The sequence below is a fragment of the Dipodomys ordii genome, unplaced genomic scaffold (assembly GCF_000151885.1).
Source record: "Dipodomys ordii isolate 6190 unplaced genomic scaffold, Dord_2.0 Scaffold161, whole genome shotgun sequence".
NCBI lineage: Eukaryota > Metazoa > Chordata > Mammalia > Rodentia > Heteromyidae > Dipodomys > Dipodomys ordii.
The window spans coordinates 219,874-236,040 of record NW_012267377.1 but is presented as its reverse complement, the minus strand read 5'-3'; the positions used below and the strand labels follow the sequence as shown (position 1 = coordinate 236,040).

Here is a 16,167-nt window from a genome sequence, read left to right as displayed (position 1 = left end):
CTTCCTCTATTTCATTAAACAATAAAGCTGGGATATTGATGTGTGTTGCCATGAATTTGTAGATAGCCTTTGTCAGTATTGCCATTTTCTTTTATTTATTTTTAATTGCGAAAATACTGTACAGAGGGGTTACAATTACATGGGCAAGATAATGAGTATGTGTCTTATCAAGCATTGTAGCCTCCTCCTTTGTTTCCCCTTCCCATCTCTTCTCATCCTCCTGCCAACCGCCCCCACCCAGTTTTCCTCCCCCTCCCACCAAAGTTGTAAAGTTCGTTTTTCCACATAACGACTTGTACATCTCATTGTTGCAATGGACCCACCTGTATCCCTGTAGTATTGCCATTTTCATGATGTTAATCCTTCCAATCCAGGAGCATGGGAGGTTTTTCACTTCCTTAGTTCTGCTTTATGTTCATAGTTGAGTCTCAGCCTGGGTGACAGAATTGTTTTATAATTATCAATTGTAACTGGGTTTAGAAAGTGAAGAAATACTGGTACAAAAGAAAAGGCAATGATTATAATCAAATTCATACCTACTACTTTGATGTAAAACATCTAAGCTCAGAATTATATGTTTATTTTAACTTATTTTTATGTATTTTTAATTTTTAAGTTATCTTTATGTAGCTGTACCAGGGGATGGTACCATGTAACAAAGCAGTTTATGAATATTCTGCATCATGATCAGCATCACCATTTCAACATTGACTTTGACTCACCTTTGACTTACCCCTTCCCTTACTTTTCTTAATTTTGTGGTATATGCAATGAGTTCTTGACTGCATTCTCTCCCCTTCTCCACCTTCATTCATCTTCCCATCTCCCCTTTCCTCCACCTTGGATGTACCCAATTTGTGGCATTGATTTTGTTGGGCTTTGACCTAGTCTTTCTAAAAGATTATACTACTTGAGCTCTCCATAGAATCTATTTTACTTCAGCTAAGTCATTTATAACCACTTGCATACCACCCATTGTGTTTACGTATAGATTTATAGGCACATTCTATCTACCATAAATGAGGGAAACCATGCAACCTTTGTTTCTTAGGTCTGGCTTTCTTCACTGAATATAATTTTTTCCAAGTCTTCCCATTTCCTTACAAATGGTACAATAGCATTATTTCTAATAGATGAGTAAAATTCTATAGTGTGTATATACCACATTTTCTTGATCCATTTGTCCATCAAGGAGCATCTGCACTGATTCCACCGCTATGGTGACTAGTCCTCCAATTAACATGGTTGTGCTCATGGCTTTACTTGTTTGTGTTCTATTGGATAACTGGCTAGAAGTATAATTGCTGGGCCATATGGTAGTTCTGTGTTTGGTGTTTCTAAATAATGTGCATGCCTGCCCTTTCCTTCTCTCAATAAGCAGAGTTAGAATCAGATATCTCTTTTCTCTGCCTGGGAAGTTGGTTGGTGTACCCTTTGTTGCAAATATTGCTGCATGCCTTGTGTGAGGGACCAGGAAATCACACTGAGTGTGTGTTTATGAGTAAGTCATCATTATAGTGTCTCTTTCCAGGAATATGGAACAGCCCAGCAATTAGTTAATTGACTGCACTGAACAAAACAGGTAATCACCTGGAACTCTCCCTGATGGCTTTGTTTGGCTCCAAAGAACATCTAGTGTATAATCTGCAGATCTTACCTAGGGTTCTGAGTTGCCTCCAAGGTCTCTTGTAGTTTTCAGGGTTGGGGAAGCAGAACTAGAAGGCAGGCACCATATTAGATTGTAAATAGACCCCTTCAGTCTCCCAGCCCATCTCCCCTGGCTCCCCATTGATTTGACTGTGTCTTACCATAGAAGATTTCAGAATATGTATTTCAAGGCTACACTATTCCTTTTATCATAAAGGAAAAGTCTCTTTCTGATTCATAGAGTTAAACCACTGTACTATCCTGCTGCCCCCTTGGAGGTGAAGGTTACACCCCCTGTGTTCTTGAATGTATAGTGATTTTTTTCCACTATAGCAAACAAATAATAGGAAATTATTTCCAGCATTCCCAAACAGATATCACATGATATCAGCAGTTGGGGAAGAACACAATCCCTGTAGAACTCTTTTAGATGATTTTTTCCTAGCATGATACACAGTAGGAGAATTTGTCTCTCATTTTCTATCTTCTCACAAAATATTTATGATTTTTACACTACTTCAGAAGGAATGAAAGAGTAAGTGACTTCCATATGTTACCTCGAGAAGCAGGATTGGGAGGCAATATGGGGGTTTGAATACTGGGCCCTGAACTTAATATGCGGGGTCCCGTGGGACTTCAGCCAACAGCTCCTAGGAGAGGAGCACAGTATAAAATTGTGCTTCATCCTTACTTTCCATTCCTTGAGTTATCTTTATCGCCCTAGAATGTAAGTTGTAATTCCATGCCAGAACATTTGGTATTTTCCTGTGGGACACTCTAATATATGAGACAGGTTGTGCTTGAAAGGAGAAGCAAGAGCTATATCCCTCTTTGTTAATAATTCCAACAACAAATACTATTAAACTCATGTAGAAAGTCTCCCTAGTTTTTCTTGCCTTACTGGAACTTCAAATTTCATTGGACTTCAAAGGAACCCAGAATCTGGTTTGCATCATAAAACATCTACAAAGAGGGGTTGGAGGTGTGGCTCTGTAGAGCGCTAGCCAGTGAGTGAAAGTGCAGGTAGCCAGTTCAAGTCCCCATCTCAGAACTTAAAAAAAAGAAAAATGTACAAGGATATGTGCTTTGTGTTCGGATACTTTTCTTGGTTCCTTGTGTGGCTTTAGATTGTAGCATACTTCATCCTGCCAGGGAAGCTCACAGGTTGCTTCCTCCTTGGCCAACACTTGACCTTTGTGTACTCTGTCGATTGTGTGGGCCATTTGATAAGTTTTTCTTCTAACAAATCACCTTGACATCCCAAATGGAGAGATCATACAGTATTGGAGTACTTACAATATTGGCTGTTATGAAATCTTGTTCCATTGTATCAATCCTTCTTTTTGAATTAGGAAGCAGTATCTTTCTCTCATTCCTTCTAACAGATGTAAATCCCCTCTCTTTCCCTCCTTGTTGATTTGTTTCTCCTTCTCTCTTCGTGCTCTTTTTTCTCCCTTTCTGTCTCTCCTTTCTCATTCTGCTCTCTCTTACCTACTTCTTTCTCTTCTGTCTCACTCCCTCCATCACTCTACAAAATAGAAGGAAGTACCATTTTTCACATCTCTTATGGACAGTGAAGTAAGTAGTAAAACATTGCAGGTAGGTAGAATGAGTTGGCTGACTTCACGGGAAACATGTTCTTGGTAATGGGAAACCAGAAGCATAACAAGATTTTGTTCCTGGACTTTGAAGTTCTGAAAAGGCTAATGATGCCAAGGGTGGAATTCTTCTTACAGTACAGATCTAATGAAACTACTTGCCTCTCAGATGACAAAGACGATTGGCAAAATCTTAATTGTCATGTATTCTACAATATTATCTGTTCACTTGTTGATGTGTTTCCTCTAAACCCCCATCAACCAACAACCAACCCAAGGCTGAAACTGAACAGGCTGCACCCACTGAGCTGAAAGCAGAGGAGCCTCCCGTCACTGTGGCACCTGCTGTCGGGCTGGACCTTGGACTGGAAACTGAGGAGCCACCATCAGTGGAGGAGTCAGTGGTGAGTACCACCCCCACCCACCCACCTATGGCTGTCATCATGCTCATCTGCTGACCAAGTGAACTGCTGCTCACACACAGCATAGTGCCATATCTATCCCGTCTCTCCTGGTTCTAATAGCACTCACAGTAAAATGTTTATTCACAGTCTAACGTTTATTCTTTTTTTTTCAGTCATGGGGCTTGAACTCTGGGTTTGGGCGCTGTCCCTGCACTCTTCAGCTCAAGGCAAGCGCTCTACCACTTGAGCCACAGCACCACTTCCATTTTTCTAGTGGTTTATTGGAGATCAGGGACTTTTCTGCCTGGGCTGGCTTTGAACCATGATCCTCAGTTCTCAGCCTCCTGAGCAGCTAGGATTATAGGCAGAAGCCACCGGTGCCGAGCTTGAATGTTTATTTTTTTTGAACGTTTATTTTTTATTTTAGATTTTATTTTATAAAATGTTTGTATATAAATACAATAAGTTTAAATATATTTACATTTATTTAATAAACATAAATATGTTTATTTAAATACGTTTATCATGTTCATATGTACTTATATTTATATATAAACATAATACATATAAATATATACTATATACTATAGTTATATGTATGTATTTTAAGTATAAACATATAAATATATGTTTATGTCTTAATACATTTAAAAATATATATATTTACCATATATTTTATATTTTTATATATCTAATTTATATTTTATAGAAATTTATATTTTATTCTTTATATTTTATTTTTTATTCTTTTATATCCTCTTTTTGATATATTTAAATAGTTGTTCAAAGGAGTTTCAATTAAACATGCCAATTTATGAGTATAGTGCATCTTGATCAGAATTACCCTTTCCTTTAATTCTGTGTTTTACTCGTGTGGGATAGAGATTTGTCTGTACTGAGGAACCAACTTGTATGTGATAAACATAAGCATAACACCCTTGTTGCATATTGATTGCTGTTAATATATTCATTTTTGAAGTTTGTGGGGACTCAACACAGGACTGAAATCTGTATTACAAATCTATGAATCTGTAAAATTTCTATATTTAAAAAATTTGTTCTTAAAACAAGTTTGTACAGGCTCCCAGGGGCTGTCAGGGTTTGTTTAGTGTTAGAATGGAGATCCATCTGTCTTCCTGGACCCTGATTCATGCAGGAAAAAGAAGAAGAAAAAAAAAATCCACCACATTTGCCAATTAGGATTGAGCTTAAAAATGCACTGTCAGCTAGATAATGCGACTTCTATGAAGAGGCAGAATTAAAAATACTGTGCTGAGTGAAAATGGGTTGTGACATGCAATGAAATGTCTCACAAGAATTTAAATTGTGATACTAGTTACTACAAGCTTCCTAGCATGTATATGAATAGGAAAACCCTGCTTTTCAGTTACCAAAATTGTCAGTGCCTCAATTAAAATAAAAGGTATGGTCATTGCCACTGGGATGTAAGGTTATTTTACTGGGAAAAGAAGTCACCTGCTAAATCATTAGTCCTCTGTGTGTTTGTGTCTGTCTGTCTGTCTTTCTGTCTGTCTGTGTCTGTCTGTGCATATGCATGCCAGTTCTGGAGCTCGAGCTTAGGGCCTAGGCACATGTCCCTGAGCTTTTTCACTCAAGGCTAGTGCTCTACCATTTGAGTCACAGCTCCACTTCCGTGGTTTTTTTTTTTTTTTGATGATTACTTGAAGATAAGAGTCTCATGGACTTTCCTGTCCAGGCTGGCTTCCAACCTCGACCCTTAGATCTCAGCCACTTGAGTAGCATGGATTATACAGGTGTGAGCCACACACTCCTGGCTTCATTAATTTTTTTTTTAATGGAGTAGGAAAGTAAACTCTAGGGCAAGATAGTGATGGGAAATATGAAATAAAAATAAGAAAATGCCATCATTTTTCACTTAACGATACTGAGTCGAACCGTGGCCTAAGGGGAAACTGAAAGCATGATCAGGTGGCCTGTCTCTCCTGGAAGAGCTCTTGCTTTCCTGGACATCCATGAGAAGGACAGTGGCCAGAGCACATCTCCCTGCCTGCTATACCCCACTTCACTGAGCCTAAGGACTCAGGCATCCCTTTCATGCATCCAACTGCGGCCTGTTCAACCTCCACCTTAGTTTTATAATTACTTAGGAAATAAGGGAAACTTCAGTTGAGTTTTTTGACTGCTGCTATAATAAAGGAGATTATTGACTTTAAAATGATTATCGAGTTTAAAATAAATACAGTAGAGTCCATGGACTTGGGTTTTTGGTTTTTGTTTTTGTCAGTTGTGGGGCTTGAACTCTGGCCCTGGGCACTGTCCCTGCACTCTTCAGCTCAAAGAGAGTGCTCTACCGCGTGAGCCGCAGCGAGCGCCACTTCCGGTTTACTAGTGGTTTACTGGAGATAAGAGCCTCATGGACTTTCCTGTTCGGGCTGGCTTTGAAGCAAGATCCTCAGATCTCAGCCTCCTGAGTAGCTAGGATTACAGGCGCGAGCCACTGGTGCCTAGCTTGGACTTGGATTCTTAGTTGAGGGATATTTTTGTGTGTGTTGGTCCTAAGGCTTGAGCTAGGGACCTTGGTGCCATCCCTGAACTTTTAGCTTGCGTCTAGCCACAACACCATTTTCAACTTTTTTCCTGGCTAATTGGAGCTGAAAGTCTCATAGACTTTTCTTTCTGGGTTGGCATGGAAACATGATCCTCAGATCTCAGCTTCCTGAGTAGCTAGGATTACAGGCATGAGCCACTGGCCTGGCTTTAAAGGAATTGTTTTTGAGTCTCAAACATCATCAAATGTACACTGATGCTAACAGTCCAGACTTCAGACTTCATGCTCACTGATGCTTTTAGGCCACATAATGTAGATCAGAGGCTGTGCAGAGAAGGCTTCTGCTGCCATGGCCATGGTTTTGAGTGGGAGATGCATTTGGTCTTGTCCACTAGATGGGAAGTGTCAGAAAATCCAATGTGCTGAATGCAAGTACAAACATCAATGCTAACAAAAATAGCTACCAGTTACAAAGTACTTACAACATAATACCTTATCGATAGAGGTGTAGTGGCTCGGTTATTAAATGCTTGAGACTAGAGGTATGTTGGATTTCAGATATTTTTGAACTTTGGAATATTCCCATATACATAATGAGATATTTTGGAGATGAGACTCAAGCTCACACCTGAAGTTGGCTTGTGATTCATGTATACTTTCTTCATATAATAACCTGAATGTAGTTGGATACGGTACTTGCAGTGAGTATTAGACAATGCTCAGAATACTGTCTAAATACTTTTCTTTCCTGAATTTTGGAGCATTTTAGATTCTAAAGTTTCAAACTGGGGATTCTTAACCTGTATATGATTCACAATCTTTTAGCAGTAGTGAGGTATGAACTGAGGGCTTTGGGTTTGCTAGGTGCGTATTCTGCTGCTTGGGCGATACCCCTAACCCCTTTTGTTCGAATTATTTTTGAGATGGGACCTTACTTTTTTTCCCCTTGATCCTTTCTATAATGCAACCAATAGTATCACAGACAGGCCTCATTGGGCCCAGCTTTTTCTGTTGAAATGAGTCTAACAAAATTTTGCCAAAGGTGGACTGGGAAGTGTGATCCTGCAGATCTCCAACTTTTGAATAGCTAGGATTACAGGCATAAGCCACCGATGTCCAACTGATTTACAATGCTCTTAACTAAAGGTAGTCATAATGATATTTAGCCAACAATGGCACAAGCATTGACCATTACTAAGCCCAAATCCCTGAATGTTGGTTAAGGAAGCATTTGGAATAATTCTCTGTTCTATGAACATTTCTGTACACAAAGCTTATAGGTGAACGTTAGAGAAACAAATTGAAATTTTTTGGAGGGAGGAGATAGAGGGCAATGAAAGAGAGTGAAGCTTTCAGACATCTCCTGAGATGTAAGAACAATAGGTGTAGAGCTCACAGTGTGTTCCACCTTGCCAGAGAGAAATAATGCATCAAGTTCATTTCCTCATAGGCACTGAGTCTGTTTGTAGTAGTGTTAACCAAGTTGTCAGTTCATAATAATTTGGGTGGTATACCAGATTGCCTATTTTCCATGTTTACAAAGTGGTTCTATTTGGGTACCATTGATTCCTTCCCTTTTACTGTTATCTCTGCAACTTATAGAGTAGAACCACATAGCAGCCATTTTTGGCTGGAGGGCAGTGGCTCATGCCTATAATCCTAGCCAGATCTCAAGAGGATGAGATCTGAGGATCCAGAATTGAAGCCAGCCTGGGCAGAAAAGTCTGTGAGATTCTTATGTCCAATTTAGTAGCAAACACCTGGAAGTGGAATTATGATTTAAGTAGTAGAATGCCAGTCTTTAAAAAAAGGCTTAGTGAGAGTCCAAAGCCCTGAATTTAAGCCTCAGTTACACACACACACACACACACACACACACACACACACACACACACACACATACATATTTTTATTTCCTAAAGTGGAGGCATATCTTTGTTTTTATAATAACATAAAATATTGGGGTTATTCTCTTTCCTGAAGAAAAGCCTCCCTGTTTCAAGATGTGTGGCATTTAGTTGTAAAAGCATAAAACCCCACCTTGTATCCCTGGAGTTAATGACTAGGTTGCTTTGCTGTGCTTCACCTTTACAGAGTACCTTTTTTTTCCTGCCAAAATGTCACTGCACCATTATGCGTTCACATTTTGACAGGATGGATTTCAGCCTGTTGTGATTTGGTTAAAAAAAAACACTCAAGTGCAATATCAAAAACAGGAAATGTTAGATGTGTTTTCCAAAGAAACATGAAGCTTAATGGTCATATTTCTGATTACTGTTTGATTCCCACATATTCTGTCTTTGAAATTGCTTTTCCCTACGTCTGATTTTTTGCCAACATGTCTGTAGGATGCATTTTTGTAAACAAAAACTCCATCTCTCTTTCTCTTGATGCTTCTACATTGTATAAATAAATAGTGATTTAGAAACAGGTAATTTCAGTGTTGCTTTTAAGTATATAAGTCTGAGACTTAGTTGCACAACAGATAAAGATGAGTATATAATCAGTACATCATGTATTCTTTGATTATAGCTAGTCATTTATTATGCATGTCATATTTTTGTAGAAAATAAAGTCTTATATTGATTTCATTTTCTTACAGACAAGACCTGGCCATTTTTTTTTCTAAATACCTATCAGCTTCTATACTTTGTTTAATTGATGTGAAGTAGATGAACATCCATTTTTTGCCCTATTATTTCAAAAGAAATCTGCTGTAGTTAAATTTGAAAAAGGGCAAATAGTCATGTATCATTGTGTTTTATCTAACAGGTGTAACATAATTGTAGCAAGCAAAGCACAGAAAATATTTTCCTTTTGTAGACCTAAAAATAGCCAGCAAATTGGAATGCATAATAGTAATAAAGGAGAGATATATCAGGACTGAAAAACTTTCCACTGTATGTATGTATATGTATATGTATATGTGTATATATATGGTATATATATATATGTGTGGGTATGTATATGTATATGTGTGTATGTATATAGTACTATGGACTGATAAATATACACACACACTAATATATGTATGTATATAAATTTGATTATTCTGGGTATTTTTCTGAAAAAAAATGTCCTTCCCTTCCCCCCATCTTTACTTTGTAACCTTGCCTTATACCAGGCCATCCTTTTTTGTTGTTGTTGTTGGTCGTGAGGCCTGAACTTGGGGCTTGGGTGCTGTCCTTCAGCTCTTCAGCTCAAAGCTAGTGCTCTACCACTTGAGCCACAGCACCACTTCCGGCTTTTTTTGCTTATGTGGTGCTGAGGAATTGAACCCAGGGCCTCATGCATGCAAGGCAATCACTTTACCACTGAGCCACCTTCCCAGCAGGCCATCCATTTTTGTAGCACACTTTTTAAAACAATTCTAACTGGTCCTACCTTTCTAGGGCCTAGACCCGCTTACACAGGAAGAATGAAGTCACCAACTTTTACGTAGCCAGGCTAATCATAAGAATCTGTCCAGGCTTCAGATAATTTGAGTCTTAGTTTTGTTTTGTTTTTCTTGCCAAAGTAATATAAACTTAAACTGAGGAGAGATATTTAATATTTAATACTAAGCTTTAACAGGAACCTGCTATCATTGCTATGTATCTTGATGCAGACTATGGTGATAATATAAGAGAGTACAGGGACACTTGCAAAAAAACAATAAAATAAATGTATGATTATGTATCTACATATATGGTCCTGGTGGTATGTACACATATGTGTACGTGCATATGTGTTTGCATGTGTTTGTGTGTGTGTGCATAGAGTGGTAAGGATTGAACTCAGGACTTTATACTTGCACAGTAAATGCTCTAAGATTTGAGCCACCCCTAAGTCCTTCTTGCTTTCAGTTTATTTTCAGACAAGGTCTTGTGCTATTCCCTAGTATGGCCTTGTACCCTACTCCTCACCTTTCTGCCTCCCAAGTAGCTGAGATTTAAGAAACTGGTTTCCAGTTTTCCATGGATGTTTTCTGTGGTTCTATGGCTGTTAGTGACCTTTAGTGCATTGGAAATTTTTGGTAAAAGCCAAAATAATAAAAGAGATCGTAGATAGAAAAGAAGGACAAAAGCATTCCTTAAAATCAGGCCAGTGTTAGAGCCAGATGCTTGGAGGAAATGCAGCCTGGGGCTCATCCTTCTGTTATGTACTGTTTCTAAGCTGTAAAATCAGAACGTTAATTAAACATCAGCTAGAGAAACAGAATTCATTAGCAGTAGACCCAGAAAAGAATAGAGGAGTGTGCCATTTCTCTTCACTTTTCTAAGTAGGTCGCAACTTGTTTGTATTTGTGTTTTCTTCTATAAATCCAAATGCCAGTTCTATACCTCTTGTCTTCGCAAGATTTGTTGATGTCAGTATTCTAGTGACTTCTATTTGCATCATTCTTATCAACACTTCTGGAGGCGCTCCTTCAGGTGAATTTCTGGGATGCTGGGACTGAGCATTGGTGTCACTCAGGTCTGGCATCTTCAGATCAGTAAGAGAGAGAGAGCACTCTGGTCTGTCTCCCACTGGTCTCTGTTCTCACATCTGCTTTGCGGTCAGCAGACAACAAGGCCTCCTTAATTATTTAGCATAAGAAAGGCAATAACACGTTCAGCCCTTGAGAGGAAACTCCAACACAACCTGATTGGCAGACTTGCACTCTGAGGCCAGTGATTAACACTCTCTGTGGAACATATTTTTAAAATCATGCTTTACAACAACTCACACCTGTAATCCTAGCTATCAGGAAGTTGAGATCTGAGGATCACAAGTTTGAAACCTGTCCAGGCAAGAAAGTCCATTGAGACCCTTATCTACAATTAATCACCAAAAAGCCAGAAGTAGAGCTGTGGCTCAAGTGGTAGAGTGCTAATCTTGAGCCAAAAACCTCAGGGACAGTGCCCAGGCCCTGAGTTCAAGCCCCGGGACTGACACAAAAAATACACAAAAAAATTACCCTTTACAACACCACTAATCCACCATAGAAGAAGGCTCTGTTCCTAAGATTGGTATTGGTTCTGTTAAGAGGAAAATCCATGGGGCTGGGAAGGTGGCTTAGTGGTAGAGTGCTTGCCTTGCATGCGTGAGGCCCTGTGTTCGATTCCTCACCACCACATAAGCAGAAAAAGCCAGAACTGGGGCTGACCTTCAAGTGGTAGAGTGCTAGCCTTCAGCTGAAGAGCTGAGGGACAGCGCCCAGGCCCAGAGTTCATGCCCCCTGACCAACCAAAAAAAAAAGGTGGTATATTTACTGTGGTTACACATACTGTTTGATCCTAAGCTGTTGAAGCCAGCGGATATTCATAGATGTGATTTTTGAGGCAGATAGAATCCCAAAATAACTCAGAATTATGACCACTGACTTGCCTTCTGCATTTGAGCCTGTACCAATCTATTGCATGCACACTGCTTTCTCTCTCTCTCTCTCTATATATATATACACATATATATACACACTGCTATGTGCATATATTGAACATTTTAATGTATATTCTTTTTAAAATTGTAATTATAAAGGCGATATACACAGAGTTATAGTTACATAAGTCAGGTAAAGTGTATATTTATTTTTGGACAGCATCGCCCCTTTTATATGTACTCTTAACATGGAAGAAACATTGCAAATGTCTTCAGTGCCTGGTGTAAGCCTGAGATTTCTCCAGTAAATATAGGAGCAGCTGGTCATTCTTTTTCTTGGAATTAAGATGCCTGCTTCATTTATGTTCTCATCATTCTTCTCCTAACAACAGAGGCAATAACATCCATCCAAGATCTGTATTTATTTTTTAAAATCTTTATTCATTTATATTCTGTAGTTGTACAGAATGGTTTCAATTCCAGACCTCTGGCTATGAGTACAATGTGTCTTGGTCAGTGTTACTCCTTTCATTGTTCTCCTCTATCTCCTATCTCTACGTTCAAGTTAAACAGTTCAACTTTTATGCAAAGTACATTTGATATAATATTGTATTTGCCTGCCCTTCCTCCTTAATTTTCATAACACTTCCTAATATTAATTTATTTTAAAAGGAATGCAATTTTCTTAAGTATTTTTGCCAGTACTACATTTGAACTCAGAGCCTCACACTTTCTAGCTTGGTGTTCTAGCACTTAGTCCACTCCTCCAGTCCAGTTTTTACCGCCTAATTTAGGATAGAGTCTCCTTCCCAACTAGATTCATGCTTGAACCATGATCAACCAATCTAGGCTACCTGTAGTTGCTGAGATTACAGGCACAATCCACTGAGTCTCAAGGATGTTGAAGGCTGGGCTGTCTTGGAACTGTTATCCTCTCAATCTGAACCTCCATATAGTTTAAGATGACAGGCACTTGCTACTGCACCCAGCTATGTGTTAACAAGAAGATCTCACAAACACTTCTATCTAGGCTGGCCTTGAACCACAATCCTCCTAATTTCAGTCTCCCAGGTAGTGAGGATTGCTGACAACTTTTTATTGTGAGAATTTTCAGTCATTCACCAAGATAAAAATCCCCACATAGTTGTTACCCTGCTATAATTATGAATGTTTATCAACAGTACCTGTTACAAAGCATCAATTCATATACCTTAATTACTAAGTAGACAAACAAGGACTTTATTGTAGTGGTTATATTTTGGATCATTGCATATGTTCTATGAAGAACCAGAATGGCTATGTGTTTGCTAGGTAAGTGCCTGACCTCTGAGCCACACCTCAGCCTGTTTTTGCTCTGGTCATTTTCAAGCTAGTATCTCACTTTTTGCCCCAGACATCTGGAACTGCAATCCCCTATTTATGCTTCACATATAGCTGAGATGGCTGATCCTTGCTGTCATGTTCAGTTACTGATTGAGATGGGAGCCTAATGAACTTTTTGCCAATGCTGGCCTCATCTCAATCCTCCTAATCTCTGTCTCCCAAGTAGCTGAGATTACGCCACATCTCCCATTTCTGATGCCCATGTGCCATGTGTTCATGTCAGTATTCAGTTGGAGAATTAGTATTTTCAAGATTAGGACTTGGCAAGCACTCAATACATGTTCTACAAAATTAAGAGGAGTAAGGGAAGGGAGAGGTAGGGGAGGGGTGAGTGAGAATATTGAAAAGGGCGACATTGATCAACATGCATTGTGTTCATAAACTGCTTTGTTAAGTGCCAAATCCTTCTTACAACTATTTAAAGATGATATAAAAAATTTAAAAAGACTGAAAAGAAAAGATTAGGATGTGGCTAACCTAATAGAACGGACTGGCTAGAAGTTGTTCAGTAAAGAAAAAGAATAGCTACTGCTAAGCACGTCAGAAAACAAGATCAGCTTTTGGAATCCATCTCCTGGGCGTATTAAACAAGATAAATCAAATATTCTTTGTATCCTGTCTTTCTAGTTTGATTCCCTCATGTCAGGCCTGCCAAGCCAGTGTTTTTAGAATGCTATTATAAGGAGTTGGATTCCAATCGATTAGCCAAAACTTACATTTTTCATTGAGTTCATTTTATTTTATTATAGCAGGTTCTGAATACTGCTCAAACTCCCCTTTTTCTATCATGCTTCTCTCAGTAAAGATGTGAAATCTGGTTGGCATTTCCTAGGCTGCCTTTGCCTACAGATATTTAGAATTTTATAGTATGTGTTTGATTTTTGTATTCCCTTTCCTTCATTTGGAAGAGTTCTCATTCAGAAAGCTATCCCCTTTGTTCTTTCCTGAAAGCGAGTAAGCTTCTGGGAGCTTCCTCGCAAAGATGAGGAAATAGTTGCTTAGTGGCATTGCATAGTGAGGATATCCTACTGGTGGGGCTTCCTCCAGACCCCCATGTGCTAAGCCCCAGGCTCAGGCCCCTTCCAACTTGGCAGTGCCCTGAGGATGCATTCTTTGTCATCTGACTTCACCCAACAAGAATGGCCATTCCTTGTGGATGGAAACCAGGCATGTCTTAACAGTAGCAGCTCAGGAACAGAATTTGTCATTTCTGTTCACATTCGTTTGCTACCCCTTGCCTGCTGGGAAAGCTGAGCAATAAAAAGAATTGCTGGGAGCTCAGGGTGAAGAGTTCTGATGTCGGCTGCCCCTGACCTGAGGCCTGGGGCTAAGCCCATGACGAGCCAGCGTTGTGATCTGATGAGGTTGCTGGGAGACTTGGGGCCTAGGGTCACACACTTGGCTTGTTTGGTGTCTTCCCTACAGATCCAGCCTGGAGCAGATGCTGCAGAGACTGTGGGACCCACAGTGCCCACCGAGGGGGCTCTGGTGGAGGACACGGAGGCAGAGAGGGCAGCCCTTCCCACCGGGGAAGGAGGAAGTTTAGAGGAAACTAAAACCGAGGCAGAAACCACCGAGTTTTTAGACAGTGATAGACCTCCATCTGCAGAGACGGAAGCAGCAGACACTCAGGTGAGTGTCCCCCCCGCAGAAATCCTGGGGGGATGGAGGGCTGGAATAATCTGTCTGCAGGTTGAGAATGGTAGCTTCCTGCAAGTTTATAGCCATTTTGTGTCTCCCTATCATATGTGTGTGTGGTTAGATTATAATCTAGGCTTTACATAATCAGTATATATATCATGAGGTTATATATAATCTATAATACAATGTAATTATATACTATATAGTACATTATATATACATACATGTATATATATGTATATATAATACAGTATATATAACATAATTATATGAGGTAATTATATATTATATAGTATGTATGTATTGTGTATTATATTATTATATAATATCTACATTAAACATATATCATCTAAATATATACATTATATGCATATAATTATAAGTATATATGATATATATCATAGTATGTAATTTAATATGTAATATATATATATATATATATATAAATTCATTGCTCCATTCAGAGTGGTCCTAGCACTCATTTCATATCAACACCATGTTGTTCCACATGATTCCTAGTTCCCATGGTTGATGCCGTTGAAGCACAGAAAGTGGAAGAGGAAGCCAGGGAATAAGCAGAGTTGAAAGAGATGAAAATGGAGGGAGGAGAAGACAATACCATGACTGGGTTGAGGGAGAAAATACCCATAAACCTTAGACCAGGGCCAGGCACGTGATGAGAAATCAGCATTACTAATGACCTCCTAATACTGTCCTCATTGTTTTGTGACCTCCGCCACCAGGCTTCCTCCAGCAAGGCCCAGTGCCGAGGGTTCCACTCTGGGCAGGGAAGATGTGCAATGAGGTCATGCATGGAGCTGAAGCAAAATACCCCTTCCTGCCACTGCCTCCCTCCAGCATTCAAAAGCCATAAATCACACATTCTATGACTGGGGACTGGAAGGCTGCAAAGATCATACGGGCCAATGTGGAGCCCTCCCTTGGATTTCCATTTCGGCATGGTCTCTCTGACTCCTGGCGATCCCTTTGTATCCCCTTCAGCCTCCACGCCTCCCCACTGTCCTCAGAAATCAGAGTGACTGCCAAAGGCCCCCAACATGAATCCCACTAAGGGTTTGGCACTTGGAGACAGGAAGAATGTAGAGACAGAGAGTTGGTGAGCCATCCACTGCATGGTGCCAACCCAACATCTGAGAAGCTGTAGGATTTGGGGAACAATGATTGGGACAGAGGGGGTTGTAGAGGCAAGTTCTGGAAGAGGCATCCCTGCTGGACATCACTGCCTTCTTCTTTCTCTAGGAGAAGGTCATTCCTTCAGTAGTCATTGAGCCTGCCTCCAACCATGAAGGAGAAGGAGAGCACGAAGCAGCCATGGGTACAGAACCCAAGGAGGCCACGGCAGAGGTGGCTCCCAAGGCTCCCACGGGGGAGTCTCCAGAGCTGGCCAGGGAGCAGGAGCCCCCAGAGGACACCCAGGCTGCCCCTCCTGATCAGCTCCCCTCCGGAGGGGAGGCCTCCCTGGATCGGCCACCTGGCTTTCTCTACAAGGTCTCTGTACTGTGACATCCTGGTCATTTGTCTTTTCTTACTTTGAGTCCCATTTTCTTCAAGTAAGTGTGTGTGTGTGTGTGTGTGTGTGTGTGTGTGTGTGTGTGTGTGTGTG

At 40.0% G+C, this 16,167-nt stretch overlaps 1 protein-coding gene across 1 annotated transcript in view; it reads left to right on the top strand.

Annotated features, from left to right (window-relative positions):
* Amph (amphiphysin) overlaps positions 1 to 16,167 on the top strand; it is a 95,054-nt gene that overhangs the window by 69,452 nt on the left and 9,435 nt on the right. Inside the window, exons 17-19 of the mRNA XM_013033001.1 lie at positions 3,524 to 3,649; positions 14,328 to 14,534; positions 15,804 to 16,052. Of these exons, the coding sequence (XP_012888455.1) occupies positions 3,524 to 3,649; positions 14,328 to 14,534; positions 15,804 to 16,052 (582 nt within the window). The remainder of the gene's footprint in view (positions 1 to 3,523; positions 3,650 to 14,327; positions 14,535 to 15,803; positions 16,053 to 16,167) is intronic.